At 36.6% G+C, this 18599-nt stretch overlaps 1 protein-coding gene across 2 annotated transcripts; it reads left to right on the forward strand.

Moving 5' to 3' along the window:
• The first annotated feature begins 9377 nt into the window (after positions 1-9377).
• LOC104240767 (protein DETOXIFICATION 33-like) lies at positions 9378-12768 on the forward strand. 2 transcript variants are annotated; one of them, XM_009795653.2, is made up of 7 exons: positions 9378-9874; positions 10457-10998; positions 11089-11175; positions 11264-11320; positions 11523-11761; positions 11878-12083; positions 12263-12768. In XM_009795653.2, the coding sequence occupies exons 1-7, from the start codon at positions 9575-9577 to the stop codon at positions 12371-12373; spliced, it is 1542 nt and encodes a 513-aa protein (XP_009793955.1). In that variant the 5' UTR covers positions 9378-9574; the 3' UTR covers positions 12374-12768. The 2 variants fall into 2 exon arrangements, with proteins under 2 accessions (XP_009793955.1, XP_009793956.1); XM_009795654.2 differs by having other exon boundaries at positions 9745-9874; positions 10461-10998.
• The last annotated feature ends 5831 nt before the right edge of the window (positions 12769-18599 follow it).

The raw sequence follows: 18599 nt of genomic DNA on the forward strand, positions 1-18599 counted from the left end.
CGCCTGAATCAATAGCTTCCAAAGCCATTAAAGGCTTGTATCTACCTCCTATGACTTCTACCTGCCTGATTATCATGTTTTCAAGGCCAGACTTTGAAGAAGTTTTGGTCCAGATCTAGGTTGATTTTAGTTCTATGGCTGTCTCTGACCTTGCTCCGGCCAGCCATGGCTATTCGAGCCTAATCTTGATTTCTCTTACTTAGATCAATGACTTTCCAAGTCTTTCTCACCATCTGGGTTCTCCTGAAACCCTAACCTTCGAGGTTCTTCCGATTCTTTTAGATACGTTATAGATCTGTGTTTACTCTAAACCTCTAAGCGTTTTCTCAAAAGTTTCTTTCAAAACTTTACCATCAGAACCTCTATCTTTTCCGATTTAGGGTTTGTTAAGTTATTTTTAAAAAGCTTTCTCTGATCTTTAGCATGTTCTACTGTGTTTCCTTATGCTGTTCTTCTACTGGAGTGTGCATGATTAAAAGTCTTAGTTCCTTCTTGAGTTTTCTGATTTTATTTTGTTGATATTTTTTGCCTGATTTACTTGTTTTTCATCTTATACTCGAGTGATGGTGAAAACCCTAGAATTTGGGGTTCATTCGAGTCCTAAGACTATTTGCTATGTGATTTACTCGTTCGTAATACTCTGAATATAGTGGGTTTCAAAACCTTGATTCCTTTGAACCTATTCAAGTTTCTGAAGTTGCTTCACCTGTCGCTCGACTGAATTTCAAAATCTTTGTTTCATTATATGATTCTGACTTCCTGCTAAACTCTATAAGGTCTTTTACTTGACCCCTTTTGCATGCTATTTGATACTCTCTTTTCTCTATTACAGAGTTACTAAGATTGACCTATGGGACTACGATGTTCCTATAGTCCACTACTTACTGACTTTGTAATTGATGACGCTTCTCTTTGTTCTAAATTCAGCCTTGCATGCCAAATACTTATGTACTCTTTTATATGCTGAATTTCCCTCTAAAATGACCTTCAATTTTGGACTGATTCCAGACCATTCCTTGGGTAATTCTGATTGCACTCGTGTGTTAAGTAATTGATTCTTTCCTTGTTTTGCCTTACTGATTTCCCTGTTTCTTGGATTGATTTGTAAAACTTCCCTTTAGACTTTCAATTCTCCGATTTTTAACTTGGTTTATTTGCTCATTCATGGGAACCCATGTTACTCTCCTTAAATCAGTAATTTCGAAATCCCTGACTCCTTAATTTACTATGTACTGATTGCCAATATATTCTGTAACTTTACTCCGTTTTCTTACCTTATTTGGTTAACCGAGTATTTCAAAGATTCTTCCCTTAATTAAACCCCTATGTATTTACCCCTAATTGCCTATTTTGCACAAGATGCTTACTTGATTTCTTTCCTTAAAAGTTTTGTGTCCATTACCGTTTAAGTTTAAACTCCTTAATTAAAGGAAGCTCTTATACTGATTGATTTTAATTGATACACAGTTCCATAATTATTTTCTTGCCTTATTTTTCTGCCTGTTTTTACACTATAAATATCCTTCTCTTTCATTAACACACAGAGACGAACACTCTTAGCTTCTGAACTCACACTCATACTCAAAGTATTTTTCTTGCTACTTGGACCCTCTGAGCTCCCTCTGAACTTGGATACTTGAGGGCTGGCACTTCCGCACTGCACTTGTCCCCATCCCGGTGATACAATTTGGGTGTGAGCATTGCCCAGAGTCCCATTGAGGCTCTTAAGGAACTTTGACACACTCAAATTGGAGAAAGGCTTTGGATCAATGGTCTTTGAGTTGGTCTATCTCATAACTCAGAGAGGAAGTCAAGAATCAGGCTTCCTCTGGTTGTACTTTTCTTTGTAGATTTATTTATTCTTGGTTTATAATAATTTGTAATGAACATTCGGGGCTGGTTAGTGAAAAAGGGTGGGTATTTATGCATGTCAAGGGTAGAAACCATGCCTGTAGGACTGTTTTAATTACGCATATTCAAACTACATATAGATACCATATCTATAAGGCTTCTGCATATGCATTTAGAAACCATGCCTATAGGGCTATTTTAATTCTGCGTATGCATTTAGAAACCATGCCTATAAGGTTTAAATCCGGTTCCGCATTTAGATACCACACCTATAAGATTTAAAACAAGTTACTGCATTTAGATGTCATGTCTATAAGGTTTAAAACAAGTTTCTGCATCTAGATGCCCTATCTATAAGGATCTAAAATCAGTAATGCATAGAAATCATGCCTATAGGGATTCTCGAGCAATTCTGATTCATTTTCATTCACACTCAATGTTAGATGTAAAATCAGCAGTAATAGATACTATCATCTGCAGAACCCGCAATCAGTCTAACTTTTAATTTTGTACATTCTGCCACTCTTTTAATAACTTAATTCTCGCGCTTAACAAGGTTTAGCAAAGTATGCATATATAGGATTTCAAACAATTTATTTCGATTTTTTTTACTGTCTCATCACCTTCTGAATTCAGTAGATATCATGCCCATAGGACCCGTCTAGACACTTAGGCAAGCCTTAGAGTAATAATTGTAAACTGGATCTGCTTCTATTAATCGCTACAACCAGCAGGCAGGCCTGATTCGGACTTCTTATCTGAGTTATGTAATAAACTAAAACTGCCTCAACAATCTCATCTCCCTCATCTTTAGTATTTAAATCAGACTTAAGTAGTATGTGTAAGACATGCTATTTTATGTGTTTTGTTTGAGGAGGTGTACTTGAGCCTTATATGCTTTTGAGGAGGTGTACTACATGTTTCCCCTTAACATGCAGTATGTGTTTTGTATGTCGCCTTAGAATTTTTACCTTTGAAACTCTAAATAAGCCTGATATCCCTCCCTTTTAGGATTAGTAGTCCTAACCTCCGGGACTGACAGAAATGAGACGGGTAATAGCATGCAATAAGTAATCGATACCAATCCACGCTTTAAATACCTTAACGGGGTGGGAAGAGTAGATATGGATATGATGACCACACAATAATGTCACGTGTAGCCCATCATTGAGGAGTAATTACCGGACATTGTGTGGGGTGATCCATATTTTTAATAAACCTAGTACCCCTTCTTTTGTTCTTTATTTCTTTCAGCATTTTTATCTCCTTATTTTTAAAAATCAACTTTTCTAATTATTCTTTCAAACTCTGTTTTCTTTCAAACCATTATGTACTGAAATCCCCTCTTATTTGAGCCTTATTTGCTTCTATGTTAATTGCACTCCAAATTCACAATAATTATCTGGCCGAGAACCACACTAGTGGATTTTGAAAGGTGCCTAACACCCTCCCCTTAGAATAATTTCAAGCCCTTACCCTATCTCTGGTTATCCAAATCAAACTCTTTTGGTGTCCTAATGCATTCTAACCATTAGGTGGCGACTCTTTAAATTCAAACCCAGTTCCCAAAAGGAACAAGTTGTCCTTCCAAATGTCATGAACCCGGACTCCGCGAGGAAAAGGGGGGCGCGACACCAGCCCCGTGGGGTACCTCATAATCACTTGTAATCAGCCCCTCGGGCAACAACATAAATAAAAACAACCCCTCGGGCAATATCACATCACTCACACTGGGTACCCGTGCTTATTGGGGGTATTCAGACTCCAGAGGGGCTCCTACAGTCCAAGCGTTATAATAAGCCATCTCGTGAAATAATCAATAAGGCCATCAGCCTCACATAACAAGTCACCTCGTGGCATAATAAATCAGGCCCTCGGCCTTTCATATATCACAAATCAGTACAACATGTTGCGGCGTGCAGCCCGATCCCATGATATCCTCAAAACACAGGCCCTCGGCCTCACTCAGTCAGAAACCTCTCAAGCCACTAGGGTTACAGTAAAACAGGATGCTCAGTCGAAATATCATTTATGCATCAAATTAGGGTAAATAAGACTGAGTTATGAAATCGGTAAAACATAGCACGACTGAGTACAGTTATTAAATCAAAATAGTGAGGAATTTCATTAAAGAAAACTCCTAAGGGTCCAAACAGTTGGCACGAGGCCCAAATATGGCATCTAGCCCAAAACATAGTAATACTTTCCAAAACACAATAGTATCAAATAGTTTTCAATCAAATACGCGACATAATAGTCGTACGAGACAGACCAAGTCACAATCCCCAATGGTGTACGACCACACGCTCGTCATTTAGCGTGTACGTCACCTCAAAGTAGAGAAACGATGTGAAATTCGGGGTTTCATACCCTCAGGACAACATTTACAATCATTACTTACTTTAAATCGGACGAAAATCTACACCGCGATACCCTTGTTGCTCGACTCGACCTCAAATCATCCCGAATATATCCTAAATTAGAATCATATCATCAATACATGCTAAAGGAACAAGGCCAACGCGAATTTATATAAATTATAAAAATCCAATTCCATTTGACTCCTCAAGTTCTCAATCAAACTCTCCAAATATTCCAAGCCCTAACCCCTCATTTTCACCCCTAATCTATATAAATTACATAATAAAACAATGAGAAATCATCACATATACGAGTATTAGGGATCAAGCCACTTACCTTACTGATAAACCCTTGAATTCCTCCTCAAAATCGCTCTCAAAAGCTCTAAAGTCGACTAAAAATGGTGGAAAATGAACCAAAATTCGCGAAGTCCACAATTTATACTTTCTGCCCAGAGGTACCACATCTGCGGTCAAAATGTCGCTTCTGCGATGCCACACCTGCAGAAAATCCATCACAGTGTGGTTCCCACTTATGCCATCAGAAACCGCTTCTGTGATCACAACACCGCACCTGCGGCCCCGCTGGTGCGATAAAATCACCGCACCTGTGATCAAGCTTCAATTGGTCCAAAACCGCATCTACGGCCTTCCTCACGCATCTGTGACCTCTCACCTGCGGTCCTAAATCCGCAGGTGCGGAAATAATAGAAGCAACAAATTTCAGCTGCACCAACTCACTTCCAATTATTCTGACAACCAACTAAATTCATCCCGAGGCCCTTGAGACCTCAACAAAAAGCACCAATAAGTCATATATCAACACACGAACCTAGTCGAACCTTCGGAACACTCAAAACAACATCAAAACACCAATTCAACCTCAGATTCAAGCTTAAGAACATCTAAATTTCCAAATTTCACAAACAACGCTGAAACCTATCAAACTTCGTCCAAATGACCTAAAATTTAACACACACTTCAGAAATGACACTAAAAACCTACTTCAACTTTTGGAATTTCATTCCGACCCCGATATCAAGATTTCCACTGCCAACCGGAAACTCCAAATTTCCAATTTCGCCAATTCAAGCCTAAATTTACCACAGACCTCCAAATCACATTCTGGACGCGCTCCCAAGTCCAAAATAACCTAACAGAGCTAACCAAATCATAAAAAAATTCAAATCCGAGATCGAATACTAAAATGTCAAAACTTGGTCAAACCTTTCAAATTTAAAGCTTCAAGGTGAGAATAGTTCCTCCAAATCTATTCTGATTATCCTGAAAATCAAAATCGATGATTTACATAAGTTATAATATATCATACGGGGCTAGTCATGCCCGAGAACTAGTGAGAAGTGCAATTTCTCAATACGATCGGTCGAGTCATTACAAGTAGGGTCGCGCCCGAACAATCCTTGGAAAGCATCTAAAGAAACGAACAAACTACCAAGAGACCGGGTGAATCTGAGCCCGGGGTCAACCCCGAGATAATAAAAATGCTTAAAGCATTAACGAAACGGGTGGAATCACGTGAGAAGAAAATTGAGGCCAATGACAAAAAGGTTGAAACATACAATTCCAGGGTCAATCAAATCCCGGGAGCACACTTGATTGAAAGGGCCGAATTTCGAGAAATTTATCCAGAAGCCTTTTCTTCTGAGCGCGGCACCGAAGCTGATCCCAAAGAGGTTTCGTATGCCCGATATCCCAAAGTATAATGGAACCACGGATCCGAATGAGCATGTAACCTCCTATACATGCGCCATCAAATTAAAGGGAATGACTTGGAAGATGATGAAATTGAGTCGGTGCTACTAAAGAAGTTTGGGGAAACTTTGTCTAAATGAGCGAAGATATGGTATCACAATTTACCCCAAAAATCTATTGACTCGTTTGCTATGCTTGCAGATGATTTTGTGAAGGCCCATGCTGGGACCATCAAGGTTGAGACCAGAAAGTCGGACCTTTTCAAGGTTAATGAAAGATATAGCGACATGCTCAGGGAGTTTGTGTGAAGGTTCTAGATGGAACGGATGGACCTGCCTCTGATTGCAGATGATTGGGTCCTCCAGGCATTCACTCAGGGGCTTAACCCCCTCGAAGTTCCTTGGCCTCTCAACAGCTAAAACAAAATTTGGTAGAGTACCTGGCGGTGACCTAGGTCGTCGTCCACAATGGGTACCAGTCAAAGATCAGGGTCGAGGACGACCAACTCAGAGCTCCTTTCGGGTTTGTTTACCCCATCAGGACGATGACGGGCCTAAAAGAACCGTTGATTATGAGCCAAGACCGGTTTGGGATCAGTTCCAACCATACATCGTGGACCAAAGAGGAAATGGGTCTAGGCGTCATCCCACGAGGAACGAGAAGATAAGCAATCGAGGACCTAGTAGCCGAGGTCTGATGAGTAAAAATGATTTCGACAGGCCTCTTGGGGGTAGGGAAGCACCGAGATTATCATAGTATAACTTCAACGTTGATGCTGCCAGCATCGTGTCAGCCGTTGGGCTCATCAAAGAGACCAAGTGGCCTTGACCATTACAGGCCGACCTTACCCAAAGAGATATGTGTAAGTATCATGGCACTCATGGTCATAAGACCGAAGATTGCCCAAAAGTGAGGGAAGAAGTTGCCCGGTTGTTCAATAACGGACACCTCTGAGAATTTCTAAATGATCGAACCAAAAATCACTTCAAGAACAGGGACGCCAACAAACAGGTCGAACAAGAGGAACCTCAACATGTCATCAACAGGATCATCAGAGGGGTCGGGGGAATATAGTGCTATTTACATTGATTGGATTTGAACAATCCAAAGGTAAAAGAACAATCTAAGTAAAAGAATTTATATCTCGATATAAGTGGTGGAATATTTATGATTGAAGACAAACCTCGTTTGAATCTGTGGCATACTTAAAAGAATTTCTCTTTCCTTTTCTTTAACGGCTGGAAGGAAAAGAAATTTTACTCCTGCAATTGAAACCCTAGTTACACACTAGAAGAGAAAGTAGCAATGGTTAAGATTATACTGTATCATGTCAACACAAGTACTGAATTATGTGACAATTTTATCTAAAATTTTAAACTTTTCATGTAAAACTAAAAAAAAAAAAAAGAACAGACGTCAATGCTATATTGCTTAATTCATTTAAAACATTAAGCTATTCATAGAAGAAAAACTAAACCATCAAATAAGGAACACAAACAATTATTTAGTTAGGCCATCAACACGTGTCTGTAGGTGAAAATATTTGATGATAGCTAGCTGATATTACCGGAATTTGAACTGACACCTTCACAAATAATTGTGTGATATTGTGATGCAAAAGTTTAAAATTCTTAAAAGAAAGAAAGAGATATAATTATTAATATAAGTTGTACGAGGAAATAATTCTTTATAACTAGTTACAATTTGAGTAGAATAAAAAGACGTATAAAGATTTCCTATTTCTGTATTATACCAATTTCCCAATAAAAGAGCCCTAATCAATAAGACATATTAAGACCTATTAAGTGGTTGGAAAATATTAAAAAATACACTTAATGATTAAGATTTAACTAATTAAGATTTAGATTAAAAAATAAACACACTTAATATCTGATCGAAATGATTAAGATTCAAACTTTCATTAAGTACAAACAAATGAGGTCTTAGTGACCAAGTTTGTGAGGAAGTAGAATCATAATTGGAATCTTTTTGACGAAAGAAACATATTTTCCATATATTTCCTTTATTCTCTAAGGTTAGAAGATCTTTACAGTATATATTCTCTACAAAATTGGTGAAAATTAAATAAATTTCTTGCTAAAAAAGAGTTATGATTTAGGAAACAAATAAGAAAAATTGAGTACTCATATATGGTAAGTTATTCATGAAGCAGGTCTCTTATTAGTTATGTCCTTTTATAATTTGGACTCATTATGCTACTAACGTGTTACCTATATATAGTCCAAGTTTACTTCATTGCAGGTATGCACTTTCATTATTTTTTCAGAGAAAATTGATAGAAAGTAAGAAAAAACGAGTTCAAAATTCTGAAGTGGATATTAAAACCTAGAATGTGCAAAAGAACGAGAATAGAGAACCTGTTCCTTGATACAATACAAATTTATTATGTATAGTCTAGTTCATTGTATTAGGCTTATTGAGTTGTAATCTTATTTTATTATACAAAAAGCATTTCGAGAGGTTTTTCTGTGATAGAATTCAAGTCTTAGACTAGAGTTAGCTTGAGCATTTTGCTACAATCAGAGTGGTTGTAGGCAGTCTCTTAGGTTGTAAGGGTTCTGTAACCTGAGATTGCTCGTTGTTTTAGTGAACTTTTTGTAAGAAATCCTAGAGGTAGGTCGTGGTTTTTACTCCCTTAAGCAAGCAGTTTTTTTACGTAAAAATCTTCTGTGTATTTAATTCCACACTTTACTATTTCAGTTATTCAACGGAGAAGCAAATATAAGAACCAAGTTCTTATACAGGTGTCTAAGTGGTGAACTCAATTAACAAATATTAATTAAATCCTCTTTTCAAATATACATATTTTTGTTGGCATATGAAGTTTTTAAACTTTTTAGGTTTCAAGAATTATGTAGCCATTATATGTTATAGATCCTCAGATCAATTGATTAGAAAATTAAGAAAATCATCTTAGAACAAAAAATTCAACTGATTTTATCACAACTCCCCCCCCCCCCCCCCCCCCCACATCTTAATTTATGTAGCATTATGTGGATTTCGAGAGTCAAATTGTTTTTTTTAATTGTAATTTTTCATGTCTTAAATATTTATATTATCAATTATTATGAATTGTAGTATTTTTTACTAGTTTTCAAATATCTAATTTTTTTTTTTTTTTAAAACTTAAAATTTTCATGTCCAGAATTAAAGAATTTGACTCTTGCCAGAGTTTTAAGCACATAAGAAGCTATACAATTTTAGTTTGGGTTTGAAACCTTTGAATCCGTCAAGATTCGATATTTATAATTGCTTGACGAGAATCTCGTCACAAGATTAGGAAAAAGGGAAGTTCAAGCACTTATTTTATGACCATGAAATCTGTACAATGTCAAACCTACTAGGCAACAACTAGCATCATTCATCTGACACAACAATATTATAAGCCGGCAATGTTCTCCAACAAATCCAGAAATTCTTTGAATAAACACATTCAATTAGTTGTTCAAGGAACGTTCATGCTTGTCATGATGAATGAATTTTAGTTCCATGTACCAACGTGAAAATAGGGTCGACAAATTTTAAAGAACTCAGCCTGTTTTTTCTCTTAACATATATTTGTGCAGTTCTTGTGAACATATATATAGCAGAAGGGACTAAAGTAACAGGCAAGTATATATGTAATTTTCATGGTGAAGGAAAGTCAAGAGAAGAAGCACAAGTACAACATAATGGAGTCTGTAGGGCCTTTTGAAATGGAAAGGAAATTTCAGGCTGATGATTATGATGATGCCAAGAAAACGGGAGAAAAAAGCTGGGTTGAATCCAGGAAGATGTGGAAGATAGCAGCACCAGCCGTTTTGACAGCAGTGGCTCAGTTCTCCATTGGCTTTGTCACGGTTGCATTCATAGGCCATCTTGGGTCTACGGAGCTAGCTGCTGTCTCTATTGTTCAGAATGTGATTGAAGGATTTGTCTATGGAATAATGGTACGTAAGTCTAAGATGAGTTTATGTGAAGAATTCTATCAGGTTAAATTGACTTACCACTCTCCATATAAAGCCTGATATGGATAAACTGATAATGGAGCAATAACTTGCTGTAACGGATTAATTAATTGCTTTCACAGTGTAAAAAATCTTTAAATAACTGCTGTTAATGCATCTAACAATCCATAACTATTAAGGATTCTCATATTATCTTGTAACAAAATTTGTTACGACTTTTCTTTCTCTCCTTTTTCTCTTTGTTTTCCTAGTTATAAATGTTACTAGGAACTAGGATTGGGAAAGAGTTTGAATAGTCTTCTTGATGGAGGTGCTAAGCAGCCTTGTAGAATTTAAAAGATATTCTTTTAAATGATGAAAGGGGATAGTACTATTTACGATATGAACAAGGCATTTACTTCTATAGATGAAAATGCCAAAATAAAACTTGACTTCTCTTTATGTCAATGGAAAGAAAGGTGTTGAACTGCTCATTTCTATAGTGAAAAATGAAACTGAGACCAGGGAAATATACTTGGATTTGAATACTGACTCTTCATTTTTTGTCTGAATTTGTTGTATTAGCTAGGTATGGGAAGTGCCCTTGAGACACTCTGTGGTCAAGCTGTTGGAGCTGGAAAATATGATATGCTTGGAATCTACATGCAAAGATCATGTGTCCTTACTCTTGTAACAGCCTTATTGCTGACACCATTTTACATATTCACATCACCTTTACTGAAGTTACTACACCAGAATACAAGTATTTCAGAACTTGCTGGAAAGTATGCGATATGGGTGATTCCTCAATTGTATGCTTACGCGCTCAATTTCCCTGTTGAAAAATTCCTCCAAGCTCAAGGAAAAATATGGGTTATGACAGTGATTAATCTAGTTATATTGGCACTTCATGTTGTACTAAATTGGGTGCTGGTGACAAAATGCGGGCATGGCCTACTTGGTGCTGCCATAGCAGGGAATATCTCATGGTGGCTTGTGGTTATAGCTCAATTTGTCTATGTTATCTCCGGTTACTTCCCTGAAGCATGGACTGGATTTTCCACATTAGCATTCAAATCACTGTGGGGTTTTTTAAAACTGTCACTTGCATCAGCTATCATGCTCTGGTAACTTCCTTACTTTCTCATGATACAATTATTTTTTCTTACAAAAAGTTTGATCATTTATCTTACTGATTTGCTAAGCGATATTGACAGCCTGGAGCTCTGGTATTACACAGTGGTGATTCTTATGGTAGGGTGGTTAAAGAATCCGGAAATTGCAGTAGATGCTATATCAATCTGGTTGGTGAACCTTAACTAAGCTTTTTCCAGGTTTTAAGAATCTGTTCTCACCTTTTGTTCTTATTCATTCATCTCCTCTTTGCAACAGCATGAACTTGCAATTATGGACACTGATGATCTCTCTAGGTTTCAATGCCGCAGTCAGGTTTTGATCCTTTACACTTGATTTAATGGTAGTCCAAATCGGTAGCTAAATATGATCTGTAAGTTTGCATGTTACAACTGTCTTGTATGTAAGAAAAAACAGTCTAGCAGGGGAGTTTGAAAACAACATGCAAAACATTTGTTACAATAGCATACTTAGAATTCCATGTTTTGTAAAGTTACTCTTAATTCTTACTATGCAGTGTGCGTGTTTCCAATGAACTAGGAGCTGGTCGTCCAAAAGCTGCAAAATTCTCAGTTGTGGTTGCTGTAGTTACATCAATGATTGTTGGAGTTTTCTTTACTGCTGCAGTTATTGCAGCTAAGAACCATTTCCCCGTATTGTTTTCTAGTAAACCTGAGGTCATAAAGGAGACATCAAAATTAGGGTACTTCTTGGCTGCGACCATCATTCTCAACAGCATCCAGCCTGTACTTCATGGTAACTTATAACCTTCCCAAAAGTTAGAAGAAAAAAAAAAAGAGAGAAGTGAAACAAGAGGCGAAGTTTATGTTGTCGCTATGCATAACTTTGCCTTTTTCTTCTGATAAATGCAGGGGTGGCAGTTGGAGCTGGATGGCAATTTTCAGTTGCAATCATAAATATAGTTTGCTACTATGTAATCGGCCTACCAATTGGTGCCTGCCTCGGTTACCTTGCCAATTTTGGAGTGGAGGGGATCTGGTCTGGGATGTTGTTTGGCAGCCTCCTTCAAACAGTAATTTTGTTGTTGAAAATGTTCCGAACTAACTGGCATGAAGAGGTTAGTATATTGTTTACAGATTGTGGGGTCTTGACAGGACACAATATGTTGAGTTTCATGTCCACTTGTATAGTAAGAATTCATACTTCAAACTTTTTTTTTCATGACATGCAATTCTAGACAGATGGCTTAGGCAACTTGGTTTCAGAATAGGGGATAACAAATGTTATTTTGTGCAGGCAATCCAGGCTGAGGAACGCATAAAGTCATATGCCAGCACGCCTTTGCATCCAAATATAGTAGAGCAAACCAGATGGTGTGATACTTCACATCTGCCCCTAGTGACATGACGAGCGAATCAGAGTATCACCGAGGGAGTATGAAAATAGAGCAAGCACGGCATGTTTCTGACTTGAGTGAGATCGGACAAATTTCTTTTGGCGAATTATCTGTTATTTTTGGTCAGCACTACAATAGAAAGTTTTTCATAGTGTTGGACGTGACTGAAAAACTTAGACTTCATGCCCCGTTCCTGGTGTTTGTCCACACGACAACCACTGCAACAAGCTGTGAGTCCAGACGCGGTAATGCAAAGAGATCTTCAACTTGCCTATGTTCTTCAGGTTGAGAGATATCTTTCTTTATACGAACATGCATGGTAAATTTAGGCGGAAAAATTGTATTACTTCCTGAATGAATTACGTTGGCTTCTAGTCTTTTAAGTGTAGTAAGTTTTTCAATATTCTTTTACATGGTGCTAAATGAAACACTAATAAATTTTCTCTGTTGGCCTCGCTTCCTTTTGTTTTTGCCCACGGTAATTTAAGAAGTAAATATTCAGGTTATTATGCTATTCCTCTGAAGGTGAAACAAGTGGGAGTATTTACAAGTAAAACATAAATCCAAGCACCCACATGGTCAATCACGTTTTTCCATCGCCTCTAATGGTGCTGTCCTTCGTACGGAATTGTATGAGCATCCAGTATCGCAGATCTAGCCAGCATCAAAGCTAATACCTGCCTGTCTAGTGTCTATTAAATTACTTTTTTGGTCATAATATACTCCATCTATCTCAATTTATGTGATACTTTTTATTTTTTGATATTCAAGCTTGTTAATTTTGACCGTGTATTATGACATAGAATCTTCAAATTTTTCCCAATAAAATTTACATATTTGAAAACTACGTAAAAATTACTATTATAAGTCACAATAATTAATAATTCGTACTCCAATATTTAAAAGGTATATGACTTTCGAAAAATTTGTGATGGAAGAGTCATTCGTTTGACTTTCGAATTTCGAACACCGTCACAGACGATGGGAGTAACTTCGAAGAGTAACTCCTTCGAAGAGTTGAAACAACCAGTACGTCATTCGTAAAAGTTAAATAAGATTATTCTTAATTGCAGACTCAAGTGCTTTTTTCATTTTCTGTGGAATTGTATGCTGCCTAATAATCCTTTTAGGTGGCTGTATCTGGTGGTTATTGTTTCGTTGTTCATCAATTTTCTAGTTTTGGTGATGTTGTTATTTGTTTTATGGTTTCTTTTGATGGTACTAATATATTATTTCTTTTCGTCTTCTTTTCGTCTTTTAGAGCCGAGAGTCTTTCGGAAATTGCTTTTTTGCGCCCTTGGAGTAGGGATGAGGTGTGCTTATATACTACCTTCCCCAAAGACCCCACTAGTAGAATTTAACTGGATCGTTGTTGTTGTTGTATGCTGCCTAATAACGAAACAACTTTCATCAAAACACACCCCACCGTAATTTTATTGAGGGAATGGACCTTTCCTTCGAAGAGCTTTAATTTTTATGCGGCGATAATGTAAAAAATATATATGCTATTAGGTCAATTGTAAACTAATTACTTTATGATATATATTAATTAGTAATTTGGTAAAAACGGTATTCCCTTCGTCTCAACTTATATGAGCTAGTTTGACTCGACATAAAGTTTTAAAAAAAATAATATTTGCGGTCTTTAAAATTTAAAAGAATAAACACATTGTGGGGTCATAATATTTTAGTGATAAAATGGGTAAGTAAAAAGTTTAAAGTTAATTATTTTTAAATATAGAAATGTGTCATTTTCTGGAACGGACTAACAAGAAAATTATGGGATATAAATTGAAACGGAGAGAATAGTTAATTTATTATCACCTAAGTTAATATTTTGTAACGACCCGACCAGTCATTTTGAGAATTAGCGTCACGTTCAATGGCCTAAGGTCTCGAATAGCTTCGTGTTTATGTATTATGACTTGTGTGTGTGGTCGAGTTCGATTTTCAGATGATTCGAGATTGATTTAGAAGGATGATTCCTGTCTTAGAAGTTTAAGCAGTAAGAGTTGACTAGAGATTTACTTGTGTGTAGACGATTCCAAAATGGTATTTTGATAATTCCAATAGCTTCATATGGTAATTTTTGACTTAGGCGTATGCCTGGATTTCGATTTGGAGGTCCTTAGGTTGATTTGATGCATTTTTGACGAAAATTAAAAAGTTGAAGGTTTGGAAGGTTGAGAGGTTTGACCAGGAGTTGACTATGTGAATATCGGGCTCGGATTGTGATTCAGAGAGTTGGAATAGCTCTGTTATGTCGTTTGGGACTTGCATGCAAAATTTGAGGTTATTCCGGGTTGATTTTATATGATTCGGCGCGAGTTGTAGAAGTTGAAAGTTCATAAGTTCATTAAGCTCGATTTGAGGTGCGATTCGTAGTTTTTGATATTGTTTGATGCATTTTTAGGTTTCGAGCAGGTCCGCGTTATGTTATAAAACTTGTTGGTATATTCGGACGGGGTCCCGAGGGGCTCGGGTGAGTTTCGGGATTGTTCTGGACTATTTCTAGGCCATTTTTAATTGCTGGTTTTTGGTTACAGGGGTATGCTTCGCGATCACAGACTTTGGATCGTGTTCTCGAAAAGCAAATTTGTTGTTTGGGCATTGTGAATCGCGATCGCGGAAGCCTTTTCACAATCGCGTAGAGAAATTTCTGTTGTCACTGACCCGATTTTGGAAGCTTGTAACTTGCAATATATAAGGAATCTGGAGGCCATCAAAAAATAAAAGTTGTCTCTTTGAGCCTAGTTTTCAGAAAACTAAATTGTTGATCATTTGGAGTTTTGTACAAAAGGTTATGACTATTACAATACAGAGTATTTGAGAAGAGTTTGGGAAGGGTAATGGGAATTTGTTCATCCCGATCGCGGGGAAATGGCTGCGATCGTGAAGGCGAAAATTTGTGTTGAAAATTTTTTGAATCGCGATCGCGAGGTTGGTGATTGCGATCACAAAGGGTACCTCTGGAGTAGTGTTTAAAGTACTCTATTTTGAAGGTCTTGGCTTTTTATCATTTTTTGAGCTATGGAGCTCTGATTTGGGCGATTTTAAAGGGGATTTTCACACCTTGGATTTGGGTAAATGTTCTTTATTTTGATTACATTTCATGATTTCATCTTTATTTTTTATATTAAATTAGAGATTTGAATGGGAGAAAATGAGAATTTTTGTATAAATTTTCAAAAATATAAAAATGAGGATTTGAAGGCCGATTTGATGTCGGAATTGGATAATTTTTGTATGGTTGGACTCGTATCAGAATGGGTCTTCGGATTTTGTAAATTTTGTTGGGTTCCGAGGTGAGGGTCCAGGGTTGACTTTTTAGTTTTCATTAAAGACCGAGGCTTTATTATCCGAAATTATTTCCTATGGTTTTTATTTACGATATTAAGTTATTCTGGCAAGATTTGAGTCGTCCGGTGATTGCTTCACACGAGAAGGTCATTTCAGAATATCGGTTTAGCTTCTTTGAGGTAAGTATCTCGCCTAACTTTGTGTGGGGGAACTACCCTTTAGGATTTGAGTCATTTGTATTATTTGTGTAATGTGAAAGTCGTGTACGCGAGGTGACGAGTATGTATTCGTGCTTATATATGAAAACTTGACAAGCTTAGACTCTCGGGCTTCTTTCATGTGCTTATTTGGAATTGTTAGCACATGTCATATCTTTTATTTGTCATGTCTACTATCACATGCTTTATTTGAAGTTGCACTTACATGTCACATTCTTTACTTGTCAAGTTTGCTCTTATATGCTTTATTTGAAGTTGTTACCACTTTTATCATTATGTGATTTCTTTTATTGTGGAGTTACTCTTAGTTGAAATTGTTGTTACATGATATCCTTTTGTCGCCGGGTTATTCTCATGCATTTAGACGTAGTGCTAGTTCGTGTCATCTCTTTCATTGTTAGCCTATTCATACACTAGAATGAATAATTTGAGATTGCTCTCCTCTTCTGAACTCCATGGCTGACGAGGACGCTGATGGGGTGGGGGTGCTTGGGGAATATATTTATTTACAGATGAGTTATGACACGTGTCGCATTCATTGGCACACAAATGCAATCTCCAAAAAAAAGTTAGTAAAAAAAGTAGTGTGCACTAAATACAATTTTAATAGGTTATGTGTATAAGGTGATATTGGTCCTCAAAAATATGTAATAAGGATTTGTTGTATAGTTCAGGTGGCTACTTATGTATTTTGCCTTTTTTGATCTAAAGTATAATTTCTCACCATTTACAAAACCTAAGCATTTTGGACTTTTGTTAGTTTATATTTTAGATTTTATTGAATTTAATGTGAAGAAGAAACAAAGTTAAAACACACAAAGTTAGCCTTTGCTCACGATTTATAGTACGTTTGGACAAGCTTCTAAAATTAGTTTATTTGGAGAAGTTTTTTTTCTTCTCAAAAGTGCTTACGTCAAAAGTGCTTTTGGGAGAAGCAGTTTGTGTTTGACTAATTAATTTGAAAAGCACTTCTGAGCATCCATTAGTGTTTGACCAAACTTTTAAAATGTGATTTTAAGTGTATTTTTCTCAAAAATGCTTTTGAAGAGAAATTGCTTTTTTCTATTTCTCCAAAACTGCTTCTACTTCTACCAAAAAATACTTTTTTTTTCTAGAAGGTTGGCCAAACACTTCAACTTTAAAATAAAAATACTTTTTGTTGCCTTGGAGAAGCTTGGCCAAATACGCAACTAATGAAATGAAAACGAAAAAAGTTAAATGAAATTCTCAGCTAGATTTAAACAAATTTCAAGTTTAACAAGGGTTAAAAGGTTGTTTATTCTATATAAATCTTAATTCTTAGATTTGAATGTGGACAAATGTCATTAAATTTGATGTGATGGAACTAAACAAACACTATATTGGAGGTGAGCCAAATCCAAGATGTTTAATAATTACATTTTGGTGGATATTTAAGGAGTCTGAAACCTAAATGTTGGGTTTTTGGACTCAAAATACGTTTCTACTGCTAAAAAAGTTATATTTTTATATATAACGCGGTATTACACCGCGCTATACTTTAACGGTGTTTCTATCGTTAAAGTATAGCGCGGTGTAATGTCACATTATATATAGCGCGCTGTAATACCGCATATACATGTATGTGGGTCCACCAATTAGTCTCCTGCGATTAACTGACATAACAGTAATTCAAATATATATATAGCGCGGTGTAATACCGCGCTATACCTGTTTGTGGGCCCATCGATAAGTCTCATGGGGTTAACTGACATAACAATAATTCAAATGGGTATAGCGCGGTGATATACCACGCTATATATCAAAAAATCCAGCCCCTCGAGTTAGGCATTGCCTTATTTAAAGGCGTTAGGATTTTATGAAAATCCATTCAAAAAATATTCTAACTTCCGTTCAAATTTTTCTTCTTGTTATCAAGCATTTTTTATTGCCTGAAGAGCCAAAAATAAGGGTTTCATTATATTGCAGGAGGGGGTGAGGTTGTAGTGGAGAATAACTCTGTGAGATATAGTTTATCTCCACAATGTCATGTTAAATTGCCACTTACAATGGAGTACGATAAATTGGTATCGTTGTTACATAAAAAAATGAGTGTAAGGAAACGTTCAATGAACCTTAAAATAACCGGTAGATATCCATATTCTGTGACTCCACAGGGGTTTGCTTGTTATTTTGAGTTTAACATCTAAGATGATGCAACTCTTAGAGATTTTTTGCGGATTCCAGATGAATATAGGGAATTTATTGTGATAAAATTATTGGAAATGTACGTCAAGGATGAAAACATTCGCAATAATGAGATTGCACAAAGCAGGGATAACCCCCAGTCATCGGATGGTTATTCTGGAGGAATTTTAGCCCAACAGGTTCCGGCTGAAAGAGTTTGGCCGGATCTTAACTTATCTCCGCGGGTGAATGAGAAACGAGGAAATAATTTCTCTCCTACTTTACATAATCCACAAGACGACTGGTAAACTTCAATTTTTCTTTCTGTTACGATGTTTATGTTTTGTTGAAATGAATTTGTATTAACACTTATATTTTCCACAAGGGGTACCGTCCGGATATGAATTTTGCAAGTTATGACCCCACGCCCAGTTGGAATATGCGTAGTTCTGGAGTGTTGGATCATGGTGGTCCATTCGAGTCATCACCAACAAGAAAATGTCCATCATGGAATGTCAGCACAATATGACTTGTAAGTGAAGTTATATAGCTATATGTAAAATATTTATCAATT

The sequence above is a fragment of the Nicotiana sylvestris genome, chromosome 3 (assembly GCF_000393655.2).
Source record: "Nicotiana sylvestris chromosome 3, ASM39365v2, whole genome shotgun sequence".
Classification (NCBI taxonomy): domain Eukaryota; kingdom Viridiplantae; phylum Streptophyta; class Magnoliopsida; order Solanales; family Solanaceae; genus Nicotiana; species Nicotiana sylvestris.

Coding starts and splice junctions, on each gene's coding strand:
- LOC104240767 (XM_009795653.2), top strand. CDS start 9,575: ATGGTGAAGGAAAGTCAAGAGAAGAAGCACAAGTACAACATAATGGAG. Junction 9,875..10,456: donor GATTTGTCTATGGAATAATG/GTACGTAAGTCT, acceptor TTGTTGTATTAG/CTAGGTATGGGAAGTGCCCT. Junction 11,176..11,263: donor GTAGATGCTATATCAATCTG/GTTGGTGAACCT, acceptor TCTTTGCAACAG/CATGAACTTGCAATTATGGA.